This window comes from Serinus canaria, chromosome 1 (genome assembly GCF_022539315.1).
Source record: "Serinus canaria isolate serCan28SL12 chromosome 1, serCan2020, whole genome shotgun sequence".
NCBI lineage: Eukaryota > Metazoa > Chordata > Aves > Passeriformes > Fringillidae > Serinus > Serinus canaria.
This window is the reverse complement of record NC_066313.1, coordinates 105,675,215-105,700,450: the sequence shown is the minus strand read 5'-3', so window position 1 is coordinate 105,700,450 and position 25,236 is coordinate 105,675,215. Positions and strand designations below refer to the sequence as shown.

Here is a 25,236-nt window from a genome sequence, read left to right as displayed (position 1 = left end):
AATATTCACATCTGGTGGACTAGAAAGTAATGGTGGTATATCAAAATGGTAACAGCAGCCCAGGCATTGACAGCAGTCATGAAAGGTGGGAGGAGTAGAATAAATTCTTGACTTCAGCTGTCAGTTCAGGACATAATTCTCATTAAATTCCAAGTAATTTATTTAATGTGAAATATCCTGAAATCACTGGTCCTAGGCATTTCAAACTAATGAACTAATCTTAATAAATGACAGAATTCATAGGGGTTTTTTGTCTTTGTTTAGAATGATCATGGTATTGCATTGTCCTGGTGTTTCTGACATCAGCAATAATTTATTGGTTTACATACAATGCTGAATTTTGGTGTTAGTAAATGTGTGGATCTACACACAGAATGGTCAGTGATGCAGGATAGGCACTGTCTGTTCTGCTCTTTGGGTGAGCCAGGGTTTCTCTGGCATGGAAAGTATAGATGGAAAGTTTGTATGAGAAAAGCTTAACACTACTATTGTCTGACTTTGAAGCTGTGGGTGTGGTGGGGTTCGCAGGGTCCCAGGATGAGGGAAGAGATAAGAATCTTGACTCCATGTTTCAGAAGGCTGATTTATTATTTTATATATATATTATATTAAAAGAAAATTATATATTAAAACTCTACTAAAGAGTAGAAGAAAGGATTTCATCAGAAGGCTAGCAAGGAATAGAAAGAAATGGAATGATAATAAAATCTTGTGACCGATCAGACAGTCTGAGACAGCTCGAATGTGATTGGCCAGAAATTAAAAACAACCACATGAGACCAATCAAAGATGCACCTGGTGCATTCCACAGCAGCAGATAATTATTGTTTACATTTAGTTTCTGATGCCTCTCAGCTTCTCAGGAGAAAAATCCTAGCAATAGGATTTTTCATAAAATATGTCTGTGACATATGGGTAATACAAATATTTCAAAATGTGAGTTAGTGAAAAATGCACATTCTTTGGTACTGCCATATGCTCCTGTATTTTTCTTCCTTCATTGTGTTCCATCCCTATGGTATTTACTGGTTATGTCCTTTCACTTCATCTTGTCATACATATGGATGAAGAGAGGACCCCAGAAATATGGTTTAGTTGCAGCCCAGCTGTAACCTGGTTGTGGTACATGGGAGGAGCTTGTACAGAACATCGTTTCTTTCAAACTTGTAAGAAATACCCTGTTTGGCTCTACTCCAAAAAGTCATCCATCTCCATGACTTTTTCTCTGATGCTTTCTCACCTTTCCTTCATGAAAGGGCAAAGTGCCAGAGGAAGATGTGCTCCTGTTGTATCAAAACCTAGAGGCAGGATCTTTTTAGCCTTCTCAGCAGTATTGTCTCCTAAAGCTGATTATCATTTAACATAGAATTAGTCTGATGTTGCAAACAGTGCAGCAGATTCCCCTTAGAGCTGGTTTTCAGTTTGTATTTTCATGTTTGCTGGTTTGAAATGAAGGGATCCACAGGTCTTGTTCTGTTGACATAACAGAATCCATGATGCTCTTTTATTGTCACCTCCATTAGGAAATTAGCTCTTACAGGAAGGGAAAAAGACAAAGTACTTTGAAAACACCAGATTTTCTTATTTTTGTATGTAAGCAGTGACAGCTCTTTCTCAGACTGTGTCAGTAATTATCTGAAATAATATAAGAAGACCCTGTTGTGTATTTTGTTCTGTGACATGTATATGTTCATGCAGACGCATAAATTGCAAATTTTTTTTTTGTTATCTTAATTATTAGGTGAGGGTGTTTCCATACTGATCTAATTGAGGGGAATCAAAGGAAAAGGTGTTTATTCTCAAATATTCAATGAAACATTTTAGGTTGTTTTACAATACATTATCACAGATTTATTTCTAAGTCCAGGAATTTTTCATTAGTTTGCCCTCAAAGTTGCTGATTTTGCTAGCTCTTCAGCAGGTTAGAATAACTGAGGGTTGGGTAAATAGCACTGCATGGTTTGGAATGTCACTTTCATAGTTTAACAGCTGTGGAAGGAAATAGTTTTTTCCCTGTATCAGTGAAAAAAAAAGTGGTTTTCCATCCTAAAGAGAACAGCCTTGCAGCAAGGTCCCTGAGGAGGGGCAGAACACAAGGAAATCTTTATCCCTGCTGTTCTCATGCCCAGCTGTGCTGTAGAGAGCACGTGGAGAAGAATATTTGGTCATCCCTTCCCTTTTTTTGGTGGACTTGGCAATATTAGGGTTGCAGTTGGACTTGATGGTCCTTAAGATTTTCTCCAAGCTAAATGATTCTGTGAAATGGGAGATGCTCTGAGTGGAGGGTGGAACCTCCTGCTGGCTTGTGTGAGGCTGCTTGGCTACTCGGGAGGTTTTGGAGGCCTCTTTGAAGTGGTGTAATTGCACTCTTAAAAGGTACCAACTTTTCCTTGTCTTGGCAGTCAGATGCTTCCAGTAGTTATTCCTTTATAAAATAAGCATTCACTGTGTCAATGACTGTAATTCAAAGTATGACTGCAATTCTTAAAATTCTGCAATTGTATTGGTATTATATATAATGGGATATTAATGCAATAAACTAATTTATTGAAGTTAGAAAAATTCTGACAAGTTAAAAAAAATGTGAATTTGTGGTTTGCTAGTCAGGTGTTCTGAGCTTTCTTAATAAATACTCTTCTCATACAATATTTATGTTATGTTAAACTACATTTTGAGAAAGAAAGCTGTAATAAATTTTTAAAAATTTCATTTTTTATGTTAATAGCAAACAAAAATTCCATCACCAAACCTCTTACTATAACTCCTTTACATTCCTGTATTTGTGGTAATATATATATTTTTTTAAACCTTTTCAACAGCTTGTCCTGGGACATATACATCTGAAATAAGCTTGCATATAAATGATGATCCAGCACGATACGTAGTAACATTGTCTGGCACACTGAGGTCTCCAGTAATAAATTTTCATCCCCCCTTTTTAATGCTGATGCCAGTTCCTCTGGGTGTGGAATCTGAAGCAGTCGTCAGAATAATTCCACAGGATTTTATAAGGTAAAAGTCTCAAAGTATATGTATTAAAAAATCCTGAATAATTATTTGTTTCATTCATTTCTGAAAAAGTGGATTAATATTTGTTTGTGAATGTTAGTATTAAATTTATGCTCTGCAGAAGAATGTGTATATTTAAGAGAAAATTAATTTTTTGAATATTCAACAAGCCCATGTTTTTTCCTCAAACATACCTGCTTCATGAAGTGTCTATCTTCTGATATCTTCACTCTAGGAATTTATATCAAAATAGAAAATTACTATGGATAGCAAAAAATTCAAAGAAGAGACTTACCAGGATTTTTTGTTGTGTTTAGCCAGATACTAAGGTTATAAGTCTTATTTCTAATTTTTCACATTGTGGTAACATGAAATCTTGTCATTTTATTTTTTCTACTCAACTGGTTTGAGGTTTAGCTAATTGAAAAGTTGGTGAAGTTGTAGTTCTTGGTGGTTTTTTTTTCCTTCATTCCATGTGAGGTTTTATTGAAAAGGAGAGCAGAAATGTTTTAATCCTGCCACTTGTTTCAATACGAAATTTATATGTTTTTTATTTGTCTGTGGATCACTCACTTCATCCTAATACTTGAATTTAAAAGAGAGACTTTTTGTAATTTTCATATAATATAGTATAACTTAGCATTGTAACTATTCAAGTTTTTATGATTTAGCTTTGCTGTTTGTAATTAGTAAAGATTAGTAATATTTGTTTGCTATCCTTGTGAGGGTATCATTTCAATACGAGAATTACAGCAAAAATTTCCTTTTGTTGTAAATTATTTAAATTACATTCAAATTATTGTTGTCTTGTCTTGTTTGAGTTGTGCTGATTTATCAAGTGATTTGTCTGTTGTCAGTAGTTTGGTGGTTGGAACTGAAGGGATTCCACATGGGTCTGGACTGACAGATGTTCTTATTTCAGAGCTGAAACCTGGAACTACATAACTAGATACTGAAGTATCTTCAGCATCTTCACAAACTTATCCTTAATATTTCTATTTTATAACTTTATAACTTAATTGTGCTACAGTGCAGTTTAATGAACACTAGTGAAAGCTTTAAGTTTCAGAAAAATCTTTGTCTTGTGTAGCACAGTTAAGTAGAAATTTCATTTGGATGTTCAGATATTGTGGGCCAGCATAAAATGTTCAGATACATACAAAGAAAACAAACTAGCATCTAAATGATGAAAGAATTTTATTTGTTGAATTAGTTTGATTTGCACTTGAGAACTAAAGTTGTTATTCTGTATTCAACTGTGAAAGAGTTTTGTGAATGTGAGAATCTATGAATTAAGTTGATTACTGCAATCCTGTGACCAAAAAACCTACTATTTCTATTTAACACAGGGAATCACATATTAAAGTTAGACTTCCTGAGCTTGAACTTGCAGATGGTACCAAGACTTGCCCTTTTTCTGTGAAGTTCCCAGAGGGAAAAAATATTGTTCTTTCATCAGATGGCACAAGTAAGGAACTGACCTGCCGGATCAGCTTCAGCTCGTCAAAGCCAATGTCATTTTTAGGGGAAATGGTATTCATCGATCAAGAAGAAAACAGGTAATGTGTGCAATTCAAATTCACCTGGGGGAAGGTTCCAGACTGACCAAGTTGGATACAAGACACAGAACTCACAAGAGCTGGGTAAAGGAACACAAGAATCAATTATTATCGTGCTTTCAATTGAGGAATGGGACCACAGTCAGGCTAAGAATGATTATTGCTCACATAAACATCGGTCTCAGAGATTTCAAAGGAGCAAGCAGTCAGCCATAGCTCAAAGTAGTCACAAGTGCTTCATTACAAGACAATATAGAACTTTCTAATCCAATGGACAGTTGCCACAAAGTCTATTTTGCTTTTCCAACCTATCAGCTTTGCTTAATTCTGCTGCACTGTGGATACTTTTATCCAATGGGCTGCTATTACACATTCACAAATACGCTTCTATTATAGATTCTAAACTCTTAGCTTACTCTATACAATTACACCCCTACATTATAAACCCTTCACCATCTTACTAATACAGTTTTTTTCTTACTAAGGCTCTTTTACTCTTACTTATAACTATAGAAACATAAGTTTAAGATTTTTCTACTTAATGTCTGTGCACTTTATTTTTACATCAATCCAAGCTTCTTCCAAGGCTGCAGATCAAACCCTTCAGTGTCTGTGGAAGTTTCTATCTTTCTGTTTTCCACAAGAATCCTCTGAAAAAAATGAAAATGAAAGATAGACATTTATTTATTTTTTTCAACTGAATTACATTCAAGACTGAAAAATTCAGCTTAGGTCTCTTAGGTAAAATCCATCTAAGTGTCCAACTTAAGGTCTTGTTTCAAGATCTCATTCGTATCTACTGGTAAGTCATCTCTTGTTCAGCTCTGCCAGGGATGGGATGAGAGGGTGAATGCAAGAGAAAGAAAGATGGGCACTGTTTCTATTAAAGTCCTGTATTTAGTATTTTCACTAAAGCAACTATTTTGAGAGGAAAATAATTCCACCCTGCAGCTTAAAATGGGCTTTTAAATAAATATAAAACTAAATTTTATATTATTTTGATGCAGGGGTTATGGATCTTTAGGTTATTGCTGCTCTTTGTGTTAATATTTCATATTTTTCTGTATAGATTGTCAGCAAAGATTCTATTGTGTGGGGTGTGATTCATAAATCTGTGGTAAATCTTGCTGTAATTACAAGAAAAGGATAATTTAAGCTTATGACACAGTCTGAAATGTAGCTTCTGTGCAGGCACAATATTTAGTTTTAATAACTTTTTATATGATACACTAGCAGCTTCTCAAACCGTGTTATAGAGAAATAAAAATTCCTCCTGAGTAATAAAATTTTTTCTATATCTGCCATTAAAAGGAAATAAAGATTATGACCCTCAATTTAAAGGCAAACTGAATGTGTTTTTTTAAAAAAGATAGCAAATAAAAGTCATCTAAGTAACCTTAACAGCCATTCCTGCTCGTGAGGGTGAAAAAATTCATGCTCCGGAATGTCAAATCATCTCAGAATTGTTGCTAGGTTTTAAAATGTAGAACTAAAGTATCTGTTAAAGGACAGAACTCATAACAGCAGTTTACTAATGTATTTGGGATTTTCTTACAGGCAGCTGAGTTGTGAGTGGCTTTAAGAGCAGGTGATATAAAACCTAAGAAAAACTGTGTGAAATAACACAGCATCAGAAATAAAATAATTATGTGTGTGTCTTTGGTCAGTGTGGGAATATTCTTTGTATTGGCTTTCAGATGAAATTATTTTTATTGTAACCAGAAATAATTCTTTCCTTCACTTAGAAAAGTCTGAGTAAGCATCCAGTTCTGTAGTCCTGACCGTTTCCTTCTTCTTCTGATGAACTCCATGATAATTCCATGATAAATCCAAGTCTGGATAACACTGCTAGTATAATTACGTGCTTTGAGATTGCACTGTGTGATAATATGTAGCTGGAATTCCTTGTTCTCTGCCTATCTTCCCCTCCTTCCTGCCAGCCCCCATGGGAGCCCTGTGCAATGTGTTCAGACTTCAAACCTGATCAACCAGTTATCCAAGCATTTGAACAATTTGGTTCAAACTATGCATCTAATGAATTTGTACTGCTTTGTTAATTTGAGTATTTTAGAAAGTCAAGATTTGAGAGTCTTCTTGATCTTTAATAATAAAACAATGAAACCTATAACCTTTTATTACACCTATAAAAGCTAACTGGTCTTGAAAAAGTTCCTGGACTGTTTAATAGGCCATGAAATCTCACAGTATCAGTTGCTGAAGATGTATTAATTTTTCAGGTGTCCTCTCTCTATATTTCCATTTTCAAAGTGATAAGATGTACTTTAAAATTATTTGAACTAAACTTTTGAACTTCAACTTCTATTCTGTTTTCTGGGATATTCTTATTAAAATAAGCAAATCAAGATTTTTCAGAGGCTGGTAAAATATTCTATTCTACAGCTACTTAGAAAAAAAGCCTTAACTTCTAAGCAGAACTAGTTCTAGGCATATTTCAAAGCAGGAGTATTGAGGAGAAAAACACTCCACAGCGTTGACCCTGTCAGGTATCTGCCAAAGCCTCTCTATCACTCCCCTCTGCAGCTGGAAAGAGGAGGGAAAATATAATAAAAGGTTCATGAGTTGAGATAAGAATAGAAGAGAGATCACTCTCCAAATACCCTCATGGGCAAACCAGACTGAAATTAGAGATATTAATTAAATTTATTACTAAAAAAATCAAAGCAAGATAATGAGAACTAAAATGCAACTTTAAAAACACCTTCCCTTCACCCTTTCCTCCTTCCTAGATCTACCTCTTTCCCAACAATGAAGGGAAACAGGGAATGGGGGTTGTGGTCAATTCATCTCACATTTTTTCTACTTCTGCTCAGGGAGAGGAGTCCTTCCCCTGTTCCACCATGGGCTCCCTTCTATGGGAGACAGTTCTCCATGAACTTCTCCAATGTGAGTCCATCCCATGGGCAGCAGTCCTTCCCAGACTGCTGCACCCTCTGCCATTGGGTGTAGTCCTTCAAGGAGAGCCTGGGTCCCCCCAGGGTCACAAGTCTTACCAGGAAACCTGATCCAGGATGGGCTCCTCTCTTCACAGGTCGGCAGGACCCAGCCAGGAGCCTGCTCCAGCACAGGTATCCCATGGGTTCACAGCCTCCTCTCAGCATCCCTCGACCTCATTCTGGGTCTCCTCCATAGGCTGTAGGTGGATCTCTGCATCCCTGTGCCCTCCCTGGGCTGCCTCACCATGGTCTCACCGTGGGCTGCAGGGGATTCCCAGCTCTGCTACCTCGAGCACCTCCTGCTCCTCCTTCTGCACTGACCTTGGTGTCTGCAGGGCTGCTCCTCTCACTGATTCTCACTCTCTGCCTGCATTACATCTGTGCCATAACTTTTTTGAAATTCTTAAGGATATTATCACAGAGGTCTTGCCACCATTTCTGCTTGGCCCAGCCTTGGCCAATGGCAAATCAGTCTTGGGGCTGGCTGCTGTTGGCTCTGATGGAGGTGGAGGAAGCCTCCAGCAGCTTCTCAAAGCCTCCCCTGTAGCCCCCCTCACTACCAAAACCTGGCCATACAAACCCAATGCACTTTACTTAGGCTCTGTAGTATTTTGCTTTTCTAAATTCAGGTCTAAACTGTCAGTAGGATTGATTCACATAGCCTGTACTTAGTCCTAAATAATAATGACTTTTTTTGCTTTAAAGCAGAGTGAACATTGACTAGAGAATAGATAATGTTGGATTTGGCTGCTTTACAGAAAACATTTGAAAGATGACAGGCAATAATTTTTTATAATAAAGCAATATTAAATCTAACTGTAAAAGAAAACTGAAGAGATATATGGTTGTCATTTATGCAATAATTTAGTGTGTGCACAGATTCCATAAAATGGTACATACGAAAGTGCATTAATTTCTAATAAATGCATAACTGGGTAATTCTAATATTACTTTAAATCTTTATGCTTTCTTTTTGCTTCTTAGAATCTAAAGCAGAAGAATGACTCTTCCTTACATAGGACTGATAGGAGTTCAGAAGTAAAAGTTATCATAAAAACTAACACTGTCTTGAGCAAGTATTTAATAAATGGGAGAAATATTTAGCTATGACACATATTTTGCAAAAAAAAACCCTCTGCAAAAATGGCATGTTTATATATTTGTTCACTGATTATTTTTATTATATATTTTAATTTGATGATTATACAAAGAGTTTAGCAGAAAAGAAATTTTTCTGCCATCTTGAATTGAAATAACATTTAACTTACTATTTCTGAAAATAAGTAGTAAACAGGCAATCAAAGAAAATGGTGCTCTGGGCAGAAAAATATACTAAAATCCCTACATGTGGCATAGATAGGTTGCTGTGTCATTGGTGACGCAAGTGTGCTGAGGTCTTTTCCTCCCATGTTCTACAGTTCTCCCTTCCCTCTTCCTCTACCATTGGGAAGCCATGGAAACTTCTGAAATTTCTGAATTTATTCACATTATTCATGGCTGGAACTTCAGGAAGAGAGAATGTCAGGGAATGTAGCCTGTAATAACAAGATGATAGCACTGAGACACAGTCACTAACCCAATTATGGATTGGTTCCAGTTGTTTTGGTAGTCCATCAGATCTCAGTGTCTCACAGGGGAAAACATTCCCTTTGCTTTTGGGAAGCATGCCTAAAGCATCCAGCTCTTTAATAGGCACTGCTGGCAAATGTCAAATCCATGTATTCTGCTGGCATGCCTGGGAGAGCAGGAGCTGTCAATTTCTTTCAATATCATTCACATTTCATGAGAAAGCAGGGAGCTGGGAAACATTGGAGTGCTTGATATTTGCATGCTGCTTTGCAGCATTCATCTGACCTAAGAATATGTTGGCATTTTACCTCAGATAGTTGGGAGAGCTTTTGAAAATAAGGATGGTCCAAACCCATTAATCACTCTGTTCTCTTCTGTGTTTGTGGCTTTCTGCCATTGTGATGGTCCCTGACAGCTGAAGCATCTCTTATTCAGGAATTAAGTGGTAACGTCACTGCTGCTACTAGGAAAAAATATTGGATGCTTTCCCAGCTATAAGTCTTACATATAGCATGAAATTATGTGTCAGCCACTATTAATTGTTGTATTATGTTGGCTGCTGGGGAAGCCTGAGCTCCTGCTACAAAGGATAAGGATCCTTCGGTGTGGGGGAACTGCATATTTGTGAATAATGGCAGAGCTGGCATGGGTCATCTTTTCCTCTTCCAGTCCCATCATCTCTGGATCTCTTCTAGGATTTTTGAGGGGAGGGAGGAGGGCAGGTCTTTATTGATATTTAAATTGCAGCTTCCCAGCATCTAACTTTTTCTTTTTTCTTCAAGATCTGTAAAATGCCACACTCTTAGGTAAGGTTTTGTTTTGTCATTAATCACTTCTACAAGCATTTTGTTTTATTTCCTAAACTGGCAGTGTGAGTTTTTCTTAAATATTTTTTTTTTTTAGTTTACACAAATGATGTTGCTACAGGAATTTGTTAGTTAGATGCTATTAGATTTGGATTCTTTTTCTCATTAGAAATTTAGTGATATTCTGCATCTCTTAATGAATACTATTGAAGAAGTGTTATTTAAATATGCCTACATATTTAGAACATTTGGGGTACACTGATACAAAAAAAAATCACTTGTTTGTAGTTAGGAAACACCTGAAATTCCATAGAACAGATTAAAAAAGATAAATATATTTTGATTTGGGTTCTTTAGTCTTTCTACATTAAACAAATTAATGAAAATAATCCCCAGAGTTACATTAAGAGAAGTGAAAGAACTTCTATATAAGCTTTGTTTTACAGTGTTGAATGGTATTTTTTTGTCATCACAGTTGGAGCTTTACTTCTGGTGCTCAGCAGGTTTCAGATGCTGATAAACACAATATATTTAATGGCCATTCTCCTGTTCTGTGTTGTTTGGAAATATGCATTAGGGAATAAACACTGGAGTAGCAGTATCAATGATGGTTCATGTAGATAACAAATTTTTACTTGCATTAGTAAGCATTAGAAAACCAAATATACTGAATAATTTAATGTATTTAGTGACTTCACATTTGCTAACAGTACAAGTACCTTTCATTCCAATGGAATAATACAGACTTTTCTAACATTTGATTAAACTCTGCTACAAATACAAAATAAATATGTTGTACAAGACTTCTAGTTTTGTAACATCATTTCATTAATGATGTTGTAAGTAAAGGTCAGTTGTACAAGATGCTTTTACATGTACAGAATGCAAATGTTTTTGTAATCTCTCTTCTGTATTTGTATGCTAGCGTGCATGCTTTTCTGTCTGGTGCCCTCTGACTCAGTTCTTCAAAGCATATGATAAATAGTTACCTCCTAACACCTTCACTTTTCTGCCATGTGTCCTTGTGTATGGAGTAGCATTATTTAAATCTCAAATAAAATTTTTAGGTACAGACTCATTCTTGAATTTTGTTTCAAACAGCACTTTGGGAAAATGCTGTAATAAAGTATTTACTGGGTTATAAAGTACTTACTGGGTTATAAAGTACTTACTGATAAGTGGACAGGTGGCCAATAAGTGAGTTGATGTTTATTATCACATAAGGCCTAAGGTTGGAAAGACCTTCCAGAGATCATCTCAGCCCCTCTTCAAGGAATCAACTCTATTGCCCAGTCAGTTTTTTAGTATCTTCAAAGATGAGACTCCATAACTTTCCTGGGCAGACTTTTCCAGTGTTTAGCCATTCTCATTATTTTGGTTTTTGGTTTGTTTTTTTTTTTTTTTTTCTCTTATGATGAGATAGAATTTCCTTTATTTAAATTTGTACTTTCTGCATTTTGTGGTCTCAATAAGCATCACTGAGAAGAGTCTTCTTCTTCCTTACTCCCTCCCATCAGATATTTGTGCACATAGACAAGATCCCCTTGAGCCTTCTTTTCTCACAGCTGAACACCCACACAACAGTTTCTTCAGTCCCTTCTACATCCTTCAGTCCTGACCTCCACCATCTCCTGCACACTGCAGCCACAGCCATGGACGTTTGATCCTTATGATCAGTATCAGCTGCAGAATCAGTTGTTGACTTGCAGGATCCATCCCCCCCCTCCTCAAAATGTGTTTGTTGTTGGCTGGGTGTGTTCATGTCTCTTACTGTGTTACCACAGCAGCCAACAAGGCACATCCATGAACAGGGAGGGGCTTTGCTTGTGGCAGCACCACAAGCTTTGAGGGGTTTATTTGTTCACAGGTGTTGTGTTTTGGGGCTGTTCTTTATATTCTACATTGTGCAATTACTTCCTTTGCTCTGAATAGTTTCACTCATGGAATTTGTGTGAGTGGTTCAGATGTACTGCAGTTGTTCTCAAGCACACTTTTCTGTGTTACATTACTGTGCAAATCAGAGCATGAATGAAGATTTCCCTGAATCTCAGCCTGGCATTAGGATGGAAATGGCTGAGGTGCTCACCTCAAACTGAGAAAATCAGGAAGTTGACTGAGTCTGATAAGGCAGACATCTGAGTTACTTTCATGTGACTTGAGAGCCTAAGAGCTGCTGTCTCTCATTAACCTCTGTAGAGCTTTCTTCCCCTCCTGCCCCTCACTCAGTTGTCTGAAGTTTGCCTGAGTGCCTGTAGAGTATTGACAGTTGCCATTTATCACAGTAAAGTCATGAGTTGGAAGCTGAAAACCTTTCTGTGTTGTACTTATTGATCCTGTGTGTCTTTCAATGGTTTGGTAAAGGTAGAACAAACAAGCCCTGACACTTGTTTTGAGCATGTGCAGTTGTACATTCTGTGCACACAGGTAGGTGTGGATGTACCTCTCACAGCCATCTGTCCTGCTGATGCTCTGCTGCTGAGATTTTTTGCTGAATAAAAGCTGAAAGAATTATGTTTGCTGCAAGAAATATTATGCTGCAAGTGGCCAGAGCCTTTGCCTTGACCCCAGCCAAGTTCCAAGGATTAACATTTCCTAAGAGCAAACCAAAGCACTGCTGAGCTGGATTATTTACTTAAATGACTAAGATATCAAATTGGAATCCCAATGTGAATATTGACCTGTAAGAAAGTTGGCTATGGATTTTGCTGGAACCTTTCTCTATTTTTAAAATTTGCCCTGAAAGTGATGTCCAAGAATGTTGTGTTTGGACACTGAAGTATGAAGGAGGAAATAAAACTACTTTCTGGTACTTTTAAAACATTTATGTTTTTCTTGATTATGTTATTCCACAAAAAAAAAAAAAAAGCTGTGAATTCTAATTATGTTATAAATAAATTAATCTGAGATGTCTTGTAATATCTTCTAATATTAATCTAAATTTGCAATAAATACAAATTTCTTTTTGGTTGTTTCAAGGAACTAGAAAATATATTCATTTCTTCTGTGCAAGGTATATTTTCAATATGCATAATTCTCAATGTATTAAAGCAAGATGGATATCAGCATGCTGCTTGAATAATTAAAACACATTTTTCTTTTTACTTTTGACAGTTTAGTCAAAACAATTAATTAAAATTAATGTTTGTTAATAAGTAAATAAGGACTGCAAACCCAGCTATTTAATAACATAGGACTAAGCTCAGTTTAATTACCTGTCAGTTGCAATGAGCTAAGAACATAAATACAGATGGCTCCCAGCATTGCATTGATGTCAATAATTTGCTTGTTGACTTCACACTGAGAGATGGGGGTGAAGTACAAAAACAGGGTTAAAAGGTGATTGCTGCACATCAATAAAGTTGCTGCAGGTAAAACAGACACTCCACTGAACATCAGAGCATGGACATCAATTCCTATTATATTCCAGCAACTGCAGTCAATATCTTATTGTTTTTAAATTGAATCTATTTATTTTTAAATATTTGTTTTGACATTTCTGTAAAGTCTTATAGAATAAATGCTGAATCAAAATAGAAGTTGCATTTCAAGAAAACTTCCCATGTCAGAAGTTGTAGGACATATTATTTGGCAAGTTACTAGGCATCTTTAGGAGACTTATTAATGTCAGTTGTAATTTTAGTAGTTTTTATTTTTCTTTTTAGAAAAACAGAGTTAATTTATTTCATTAAATCTCGGCTGACTCTTTAAGACTGATGATGCACCCATGCTCATAGTAAAACTAAGAAGTGGAAATACCATACCAAAATTCAGCATTTTGAAGGGTTCAGTCCCACCTGTGAAATCTGTTCAACCACTAGAGAAGAATGAAGTTCTGATAACTTCATTCTGTCTTTTGTCTATTTGTGCTGAATAATATCTTGATTACTACTGGCAAATAGAAAATGGTAACTTCTGCTTTGTTTTCAACAGGTTCTCATTTCAGGTTGCTGGAACAGCAGACAATTGTCTTCTCACCTTATACCCCTACTTGGCATTGCACAGCTCTGATCAAAAATTTGTCTGGAGAAGCAGTAAGCAGTCAAAACTCTCCCTCTGAAATTATATTATGTGCATTAGTATTACCAGTGTTTTCAGGGTGATAACAGGAATGTGATTGTCAAAATAGCATTTTACCTCATTTTTTGCAGGATAATACTGCAATTAAACTTTTTAAATCATTTAATAGCTTCAGTTTCCTTGTTGAAAATGAGGACAAGTTGATGGTCCTATAAATGATTAGGTCATATTTATTGAAAAATATTGAACAAACTGAAATCTTACAGAATGTTTTGTGAAGTGTTTTAAATATGAATAGGGAAACCAGCCAAAACATTAGAGAATAAGTTAATTTGAGTTGTATTGATAGACAGTGATCAATATTGATGTTTTGAAGAAAGCAAAAGAGAAGCCACATGATGTTACTTTAAATGTGGTCATTATTTGCCTACTGGGAATAGTTTTCAGGGTTTTTTTACTCCTGTCCTTGAAAGGAGAAGGGCACAGCTATCTTTTAAGGCCTGTTAAAACTTGTGGTCAGGGAGCAGAAATATTTTTGTCTGCATTATGTGTCCCTGGCTGCCTCCCTCTGCCTGTCTCTAAATCTCTGCCTGTGTCCCCCCTGCTGAACCCATCTCTGCTGCCTCAGTGATCTGTGATCTCTGTGTGTGGCTGTGCTCATGGCAAGGTTGGGATCATTGTATAACTCAGGTTGGAAGGGATCTCTGGGGGACATCTAGCCAGCCTGCTTAAAGCAGCTTGAGTGTGGGCTAAATGATGATTTTTTTTTTTAATAGCTGTATATGTGATCTGATGTGTTTTATGAAATATGGAAGTTTTTTAGGCAAGCAAGTAAGTTCTTAGATCTGAGACAGATTTAGCATCAAAGAATGAATTCTGAGACTGCAACTTAAAATAAGTGTGTCACTGAGATTATTCAAGAGAAAAGAGAATTGATACTTGGGAAATTGAGAAAGGGATTAGCAAGAAGGCAGGTCATGATTTGGTCTTTTTAATCCAAATGGAAGAAGATAGGTGTAAGTACCATATCATTCAGGGATCACAGCACAATTAAATGAAGATAGGAAGGGGAAAAATTATTTCTTCTAAGTGTGTAATTTTTTGTTTCTTTTCTTTGTTTTTTGTGACCAATATACCATTTTTGCAAGCTTGTTTGTAAAGATGCTTTGTAGATTTCCACTGAGGATTAAGCCAAAAATGGAGTGATGGTTTTAAAATAAATAATCTCCCATTAATATTGAGATATTTCTGTCCTGCATTGATTGTTTATTGGTTTGTTTACACATCAGTTTGTGTCAGTTTTGAAACAAGTAATTACTGCTACATTCCTTGAGTATTTTTTGTGATTTGTATAGACTGTGTTGGTGTTGAATGCTGTTTAATGGGTGACCAAAGCTTATCCATACAACACAGTGCCTTTGAAAGGTATCCAGGAAGGCTTTGCCTCCTCTCTGACACTGTGCTTTTGTTTTGCTTCCTACAGATGGTAAAAATTACAGTGCTAGCAATCAAAAGTTAAAAGATAATCATAGAGAGTTCTTGCTTCTCTTAGTGGTGTGTTTGCTTCTCTGGAAACTACGCTTGGTGCCTCTTTTGTTTTGAACTGATGACAGAAGGTCCTTTAATCCTATCTTAGGCCAATATGAGAATGTCAGAACATCTGTTATTTCAGAGCTGATGGATTGATAAAGTTTACTTCTGAGTTTTGTTTGTAAAATATGTGTTGTCAAGTCTGAAAGAGCTTGATAATGATGAGAGACTCATTTCACAGCTGTGAACAAGAAGTCTTTAAGTGTATTTTGTTCATGACACAGAATTCTTGAACTAGCATTGTTCTCATAGGGGCTTTTCATCAAGCAGGAAGATGCATCCTGTAAAAGTTACAGTTAATGGGGAAAAACCCCAAAAATGCATGACATTTTTTCTGGACCCCAGAATAATGACCAAAGTAAGATTTTTATGAGTCAAATAAGAACTGTTACTTGATTAATTGAAGCATGAATTAGAAAATATAGGAGTAGATATTTATATTGTGTGAGAGCACAGGGAGTAAAATATGTTTTCTCAGCTGCAACTTGAATATTTTTTTACAGACAACAAAGACTTCAGCCCTGGAGAAATAGTTCTAGAATCATGTTTTATACCATCATCACCTTCACATACCTCCTATTCCACAAGTTCTTTCAGTGAAAATAGTGTCTCAAGCAGTGAAGATTCTCAATCAGGTATAGTACAGCACATAAAATCAATGATGTTATAGAGAATTAGCCTCTTTTCTCCACATTGTATTGTTTTTTATTCTTAAATCCCAGTAATATTTTTTTTAATTCACAAGGGTATAAATTAATTTTATTTTTGCATCATTTAGTGAAACTGCAACAGTGGTATTAAAATACACCTTCAAGGATGGAGTCACCTAAGTTAGTTGTTCTACAAGGAAGACTATTGTTTGTTTTCTTAGTTATCTTTTTCTGCAATGATATTGTTGTTGATGTTAATAACTAATAGTTTTTAAAATATATTAGTCATGAACAGATCAGAATTTAGGAGTGAGAAATCCTAACAGAGGGGAGAAAAGTCCAAAGTCTTATAGATGTAGTGGGAGTTATGCCTGTACAATAACTGTTAAAGTGAACTTGCTGTGACTGACAGGCAAAGCTGGGTCTGCTGGAACTCTTTGAGACTGACCCTTTGAAGATTCTGGCTATAGTTTTGTAAGCCATGCCTGAATTTATTTTTTGCTGGTTGGGTAATGCTTTTTTTGAAAGTGAAATTAAATTTCAATATATCATTTGTTTTATTCCCAAGATGTGTAAATGTAATTTAAATTGTTTTTTTCCTAAAGTAAGTTGGTCATGTGTTGTCTGGCAGTTTTTTGTTCTTTGTAAACAATTCTGTGTTGAATTTTTTTGTACTAGACAAAAATGGGGAAATAATAAATCTTTCTGGATGTTTTATTTTGTGTGTATTGTTCAGAGAGTGTCACTGATGAAAGTGAGAGTGATGAATATGAAAGTGAAGAGAATGAAAAAGCACATGAAGAGAGTAAAACTAACAGTAAAAGTGATGGAAAAGGATATAAGTGTGAATTATCATTTTTTCCTGATGAAGATAAGAAGGAGTACATCTTCTTTCAAAAGACCCTAAATGCTGTCAAGAGTTGGTTCACACTCTTTGGCTGGCCTAAGGGACAGAATCCCATTTCCATACCTTATTCACTGAGAAGGTAATTGATACCTGCTTAGAGCTAACTCCTGTCTGTCTCATAACAGCCTAACAGATCTACTCAAGGGGTTTGGGTATGATCTAAGGAATAGAAACACACTCTAATGCACAGTTTTCTATCAAAATTGTAGCTCCTATGTGGTGCTTGTATGAAAGTGTCATCCAGGTGTTAGATTTTACTTTGTAAAATACATTTTCAACTATGATACTGAGTATCATAATGCAGTGTGTGTTAAATATGCAGTTCAAAGTACATGTAACCTTCTTAACTGAAGTTGATTCTCCTCTGAGACTGAAAAGAGTTCTTACATATGTCCCTTTTTTGGTGGCATAAGTAGGTTCTTTAACAATGTCTTTTCCCCCCACATAATCTAAAGATCAAGAAACAAATGAGAAATAATATTTTATAATCAAAAGTCCTGCAAGCACCCTGGAAATATATCAGTTGTGGTGGCCTCACTTATTTGATTCTATCTAACTTTGTTCTAAATAGTGAAGAAGCCACTCTGCTGGGAAACACTCACATAGACATTTATAAACATGATAAAAATCCAAATTATGTTTGGCAGAAAGCTTTTATTTATGAAGGTATAAATATTCCATGCAGTTCAAAATCCTTACTTAATTATGAAAGTTCTGTAAAGATGAAAAGTGCTGTGCTTTTCAACCCTCCTTGCTGTTGTTTTTAATTCATGGTTTCTTAAATTAGCCTTGTGATGCATGTAATTGTAGTTCATTTTGTGCATTTAGAAGAATCATATCAAATTATATCAATATAATATCAAAAATTTTTCTCTCCTAGTGATGTGTGTATAGTCCAGCTAACTGTTGCACAAGAAAAGAATTTTAAACGAAGGGTTGACAAAGATAAGGGTTTTTATGAAATGTTATTGCATCTGAATGGACAATCAATTCCAGGCATTGCAGCAAGCCAGTCATTGTCCCCTGATCCAGTAGAAAGAATGTTCCAAATCCACTGGCAGCATTCTGAATTGCTTTCCTTCCTTAAGTAAGTACAAGTATGATGAGATATCCATGTGTGCCCCTTTCACCTTTTCTTTCCAATTTTTAAAATTAGCCTTCTTTAAGCCTACTTCTAACTGGATGGTATGCAGTGAGTTTAGGGTTTGCTTTATCATTTTTCTGAGATAAGATGTATGTATTATAACCTTTAATTTATTTTTGCCAAGGTTATCTGCAGTTTGCACTAATCAGAGTGTCCTTTGGTAGGGCTATACCCAACACAGGAATTCTACAGGAACTCTGCTTCCTTAATTGCAAAAGACGACTTGTAGCCTCTCTTCTTAGACAGGCTCAGTGGACAGTCAGATCAAGTTTTTCATTCATGATCTTGCCATTCCACTGATGCTCTTGGTGGAAACTGATGACTCATTTGGCTTTCACATAGTAATGGATAGTATTTGTTTTGATGTTTTGTGTTATAATAAATCCTTCCTGGAGGAGCAATGCTCAAAAAGAAGCCAATCTGTCCAGAGCTGTATGTTCTTTAGGTGTGTAGTTGTAGCCTTAGGAATTGAACGTGAGTTTCTATCCATGAAGATCATCTAAGCAATTAATGGAGCTGGATCACTCCTCCAGAGGCTATTGAGATAGAGGAGATTATACAAAGATAAAACAACTTGAAAAAATATTGATTTCTCTTAATTACGTTTCCTGTTAACTTTTCCTGCTTTGTAATTTCAGAAGGAAAGGAGCATATCTTCCTCATGTTATGCCAGAATTTCTGCTTGCACCAGAAGATTACAAGCTATGGACTGAAGTGAATACTGGACTGAGGGTAGGTAGGTTTGGTGTTTTTTCTCCTTTTAACAAAGCCACATGCTTAGTTTCAGTCCTTTGGATACTAGTGGAAGTTCTTGGTGGGCCATGAGTGTTCTTACTGTGGTGACTGTTTAGAATTGCATAACTCTAAGCACATGTGTGAGAGTAAGTAGGAATTTAAGCTGACTCCAGCATTTACATTGGTCTCCCTGGTTTTTTCCAATTTCTTCTGATACTGTTAATACCTGATATTTATGTCCAACAGATATGTTTTAAAGCAGAGATCTGATTATCATACAGATTTTACCATCTTTAAGTATTTTGTGTGTTTTCCCTGTCTTCTGATTGCTGCTTTCAACTCCTGTCAATTCTTTATTATGGTTCTTATTCCTGAGATAGCAGCAAACTGCAGATGTTTCTAATGTTGGTCACTATTGTACTATAGTAGATGTTATCACCCATTTATGTCATTGATTCATTATTGTCCTCTTGTGAATTTCCTATCCAAACTGGTGAAGTGAATATTGAAAAAAATTCCCATCCTTTTATCTGAAGGGTTTTGTACCTGAAGTGAGGAGGGGAAGCATGAGAAGCTCAGGCAAGTTAAGTTCCAGGCGTATTTTTGTTCTGGAGAAGAAAGCGTTTGAGGCCATGAGCAAACGAGCTTGGACAGATGTGCTGCTGCAGATGTACAAGGTAAATTGCAGATATATTTACTACCATATTCTGGGGAACTGATGGCTAAAAGCTTTATTTTGAAAAAGATCTGTGGTATACTGGAGGTTTATTTTTTTCCAAACACATCTTGTAAGTATTTTATTTCTCTCTATTAGAGAAGGAAAAAAAAGTGAGTGAAAATATTTTAATTTTCTTTAAAAACTTCTAAGTGTGTTAGTATGTTCTAACTAGGAAATGCTATATTAGAACAGTCTGCATTTCGTAGAATTAAATATACAAATATCAATTTGAATTAACTATATAAATTATAAATTATAATTAAATATATAAATATAGAATTGCACTATATAAATATTAGTGCAAGTAAAGAAAACTCTTTCATGCTTTTGCATTACCTTGCTTAGAAGCCTTTATACTAGACATAATTGCTTAAATGTCTAACTGTAGCAATCATTACCTTACATTTGAATGGAATTTTTAAACACCTAAGCATTTTTTATAATACTATTCCTTTTAAAACATGATCATCTTGGTCAGTATAAACTTTTCAAATTTTGTTCAATTTTATTTTTACTGATGGTAAAGAAAAATCTTGGGTGCCATGTTGTCCAAAGTAAAGCTTATGTGCTCATCAATGATCAGTACATTTATGTGCCTAAGAGAAAAATTTATTCATTTCTGTTCCAAGGGATGGAAAAGAGATTAAAAATATAGTTAATATTTGGGCTTCCCAGTACAAGTCAGACATGGATGTACTGGGGTGTGATTTCAGTGAAGGATCCCACAGAAGATTTAAGAGACTGGAGCATCTGTCATTTAGGGAGAGACTGAAAGAGCTGAGACTGTTCAGCCTGAAGAGAGGGCTCGGGTGGAGGGGTGTATGTAATAAATGTGTTTCAGTACCTGAGGGGAGGTTGGTTATAAGGAGTACAGTGCCAAACTCCTCAGTTGTGCCTAATGACATGGTAGGAGGTACCAGGCACAAACTGAGATGCAGGAAATGCCTTTCAAGTTAAGAAACTTTTTTCCTTTCAGAGTGGTCACACATTAGAATGGATTAGAATGGCTTGAGGGAGTTGTGGAGTTACTGTCCTTGGAAATATCCAAAGCCCAATGGAATGCAATCCTGGAAAAGGAGGTTTGGACCAGGCAATCTCCAGAGCCACCTTCCAACCTCAACTGTTCTCTTACTATGTGATTATTGATTGGGAAAGCACAATAAAACATAGAGATAAAACAGTATGTGTACATGGGCTGAGACAGATGACTTAAGGACACATGGGAACATGGGTTTAGAAAAATGCAATCATAGTTAGCAGATAGCAAGTCGCTTTGCTGTTCTTTCCATTTGCTGTAGTATTCATAGGTACTTGACAGACTAGCACAGAGCAAAACCCTACCAAAATTAATAGTATGTGTGTGTTTTGTTGTTTGGGTTTTAATTTCTCTTTCCTGATGAGATGAAATCCTAAAAAATAGGTAGCTTGAAATGCCTTGATTCAATCAGGTTTTTTATCAGTCAGGTTGAGGAAATCTCCAGTATCAATCCAGGATGGGGGATGAACAGATCATGAGCAGCTCGGCCGAGAAGGACTTGGAGATGCTTGTGGATGAGAGGCTGGACATGAGCCCCCCATGAGCACTTGCAGCCCAGGAAATCAATTCTTCCCTGAATTTTATTTTAGACCTTTAATGTGAATCTTTTCAGGAGAAACAATCAGTGTAATTTGGACGTAAATAAGCAACTGGGTCATGAAAGATGCAATTTGAATGGTTCTATAGATTGTGCTGGACATCAGTGCAAGTAATTCAGCAATTAGAGCTTTGGGTAGAATATGCAGAGTAATCCTTGGAATACAGATGACCTAATGGTTTCATAGGGTTCATCAAAACTTGGAGAAAAGTTGAAAACAAAAAATATTTTGACTCAGAGAATATCTTAAATTGGAATGGACCCATAAGGAGCATTGATTCCAACTCCCAGCTCCTCACAAGACTACCTAAGCTTAACCATATGACTAAGAGCATTCTCCAGATGCTCCCTGAAATCTGACTGAGTTGGTGCCATGACCACTTCCCAGGTCCAGTGACCAACCACCCACTGAGGGCAGAACCTTCTCCTAAGATCTAATCTTGGCCCTGTTGCAGCTTCATTCCATTTCCTTGTGTCCATATTGCTGATCATCAGAGAGAGAAGATAAGCACCTTCCTCTCCTCTGCCCTCCTTGAGGAATTTTTAGACTGTGGTGAGGTCAGTCTTCAGCCTTCTCCAAGCTGAACAAACCAAGTGATCTCAGTGGCTTCTTGTTTGTCTTGACCTCAAGACCATTCACCATCCTGTGTAGTGGTTATGTGGGTGCTAATGTACAATCTCCTAAGCCTTCCCTAAATTATAAAAACTTTTGAGTTTGAAGTGTTTGTTTTTTTCTTTATCTGTCAGCTTGAACTTCTTTTTACAGTTCATGCTTTATAACATTTTTTATCTTTCCAGGTGTTTGTTCTTCCACGCGTTTCTTGCCGTATGATTCCTGACCCATCGAGCTTGGAAAGCCTGCAGAACATGCCAGGAATAAAATCAGAACCCTTATCCAGTAACGTATATTCTCGATATGAACGAACCATCCTCATCTGGTTGAATAAAAATTATGAGAAAAATAGAAAAATTGTGTGGAATGGTAGTCAAAGAGGTGAGATAACTCTTTCACTATGCTTTTTCTTCTAATTTTTCTTTTGTAGACTTTTGCAATTGTTTCTCATAGAGATAGTGTGAAAACTTGCCACTGAAAGTATTTTTTGGTATAAGTTATTGCCTACCCATATGTATTTCCTTTCCTTGTGTTTCTATGTTCCAAGATCAGCATCTTTTGATTAGCATTATTCATGATAATCTCTGTGTTACAGTTTTTAACTAGGCATAAAGGGTGATGTGAACCTTCTCACTTTTTTCTTTCCATTAATGTCAGGAAGTGCTACCAGTAATTGCTTTGTCTTTATATTCCTGTTTATAGTCAGACACAGTTGTTACTATGTGTGCTTATGTGACATGTTTGAGAGCTAGCCTTTCAGAGTTTTTAGAATATTTTTGTATGTCCTTTATTCAATGACATTTGGGAAGGCAGTAGAGACCAAGGTTTCTGATTACAAATCCTGTCCTGCTTGCAAGAGCAGGTTGTCTCTCATGATTTCTTGACTAAGGCTAGATAAAATTACCCTTTCCATTTAAGACTGATCTAGGCAGTTCTGGTGTTCAAATCTGATAGACTGTTCAACCACTAGTAATTATTGTTTCTATTTTCTTTCATGACTTTTTCCTTTTACTTTTTGACCCTAACCTAATTTCCTTTTTCAGCAGTAGTTTTGGGTGCATGGTGAACACGAAGAAAGGCCAGTCTGGTGATAAGCAGGGATGGCTTCCAGAATGGCTACTAAGCCACATGTGGAAAAAATTTTCTAGTGTCATTTTATGCCTCAAGCAATTTCTGACCTCTCTCAATTATGGATAATCTATTTGGATGTCATCTTCCATTAGTCCAATTTGGGCAGAATCTGTGTTTTGCATATGCTTTGACTCCGTTTGCTTTTCTCGTTATACCGTGTAGAAGCAAATTGTAATGGCTCTTCTCAAATATGTTGAATAATTCTGCTGGTAAGATTGAAGTGTTAGTCTCTGCCTCCTGCATCCAACAGAAACTAGCTCTCTTTACATAGTCTGGGTCTGGTCCTATGATTCACTAAGGGAGCTCCCTAGCTAAATAACATGCCCTGGGTGTATTTGCAATATATTGTTTTTTATTATATGTGTCTGCTTTAGTGGAGCTTTCTTACAGCTGCCAGCGTTGCTCTGCTGGGCTTTTCTGAGCTGCTGTGTGTAGATGAAAACTTGCAGAGAGAATGGCTCTGCCTGGCCAGGGTTGTGGCTCACTGTAAATGCTGCATGAATAAATCCTCCTCCCCAAATGTTCTCTGGATTGCAGGCTCCAATAATACATGGATGTTGAGGTGTGGCTGGCCTTCTTCTGGTCTGTGGGAGCTCAGTGGGGAGAATCTGAGTGCCAAAATATATCTTACGAAACACTGAATTTTTAATTGAGTTATAGTCTTTAAGAAGTGAATCTGAATTCTAAAGTGCAGATCTAGTGGATATTAGCAGACAAAAAAAGCTGCAGATGTCCAAGTTGAATATGTACTAAGGATGCATTGAAGGAGCCAGTTATGGAAAGTGTTATTTTAGTTGCCTAAAAGTAGCTAATGAATTATAATATAAGAATGAGGGACCTGTTTTTAATTAGTCATCATATAGTTATCAACAATTGTAAAGTAGGGTTTTTTTTTACAATTATTTAGTTCTAAAGGCTCCCCAAAATTGGCACCAAAGAAGAACAATTTAATTACAATATTGGTGTTCTCAGAAAATAATAACTTCTGCTAAATCATGCTGTTAGTACAGCTAACTCATTAGGTTGATATATTAATTAGTGCAAATCTGACTGTAGCTTTGACTCTGGGTCACAGGTGAAGATGAATTCTGTGATTAATGCCATAGGACATTTATCTGTATTACAGTTCCCACCTACAATTTCACTTTTCTGCTTTCAGAGAGGTGCAAGATTGGAATGAAAAGGCAGAGTTTATATATACTTCCTGCATAAGGGAAGTTACAGATACTGCCTTGCTATATCAATTTCTTTATAGGTTTTTTGATTCATGAGTTCTGTATTCTCTTTTCTGTAGAGCCCAGAAAAATAACTTGATGTATGCACATAAGCATGCCCTTTTCTTTTGCTTCTGCTTCCATTTCTCTCCCCAAACTGCATAAATGAGCACTGGGAAAGATCTAATAATCCAAAATAAAGACAGAAGATTCTGAAAAATTGTGAAATTCATAGTCTTACTGTTATGCCTTTGCATTATGAAAGCATCTGGTTGTGCAATCTGACACAAGTTTTGTTTCAGAGAAGATCTGCCTCAATATCTCTTTGACTCCTCTGTTTAACCTTCACTTTCCTTTAGCTTGTTTTGATTTTGCTGTCTCAGAATGAATTGGTTTCTGCTACTGTGCTGTTCTTTCTTCCAAATGAGACAAAGAATCTGAAGGCAAAGAGCACAGAAAAGACTTGAGGGACTCAATGCCTTCTTTTTTACCTTGGCCTCTGCTGTTTAAGATTGAGCACTGAGCAATCCCAGGCCCTTGAGATGGATGAGAAAATCTGGAACAAGGAAGATTTAGCCTCGGAGGATCAGAGGAGGATCAGACTGGGGAGCCCCTGGACAAGCACAAGCCCAGGGGACCCAATGGGGTTCACCAAGTGCTGAGGGGCCAATGTCATTACAAGGTCACATTCAACAGCCTTGAAAAGGTCAGGGCAATCTGAGGGGGAAAGTTTGGGAGAGATGTTATTCCCATCTGGAAAGAGAATCCAGGAAGCTTCAAAGGCAGTCACCCTCCTTTTGTCTCTTGGGATGCTGATGGAGTCAATAATCTGTGCAAATATTACCAAGCATGCAGAGTACAGGAATATTTTTGTGAGTAGTTGCCATGAATTTCCAAAGGGAAACTCATGCTGGATGAACCTGCTTGCCTTCCAAGATGACATGGCCAGTTCAGTGGATGGAGGAGAGCATGGATGTTCTTAATCT

General features: G+C 36.5%; 1 protein-coding gene across 1 annotated transcript in view; it reads left to right on the top strand.

The window, feature by feature from the left end:
• Positions 1 to 25,236, top strand: part of CFAP47 (cilia and flagella associated protein 47) — a 261,353-nt gene that overhangs the window by 40,257 nt on the left and 195,860 nt on the right. Inside the window, 9 exon segments of the mRNA XM_050976722.1 lie at positions 2,820 to 3,012; positions 4,359 to 4,568; positions 13,828 to 13,928; positions 16,008 to 16,139; positions 16,891 to 17,140; positions 17,942 to 18,148; positions 18,844 to 18,937; positions 19,477 to 19,617; positions 22,091 to 22,286. Coding sequence (XP_050832679.1) covers positions 2,820 to 3,012; positions 4,359 to 4,568; positions 13,828 to 13,928; positions 16,008 to 16,139; positions 16,891 to 17,140; positions 17,942 to 18,148; positions 18,844 to 18,937; positions 19,477 to 19,617; positions 22,091 to 22,286 — 1,524 coding nt within the window.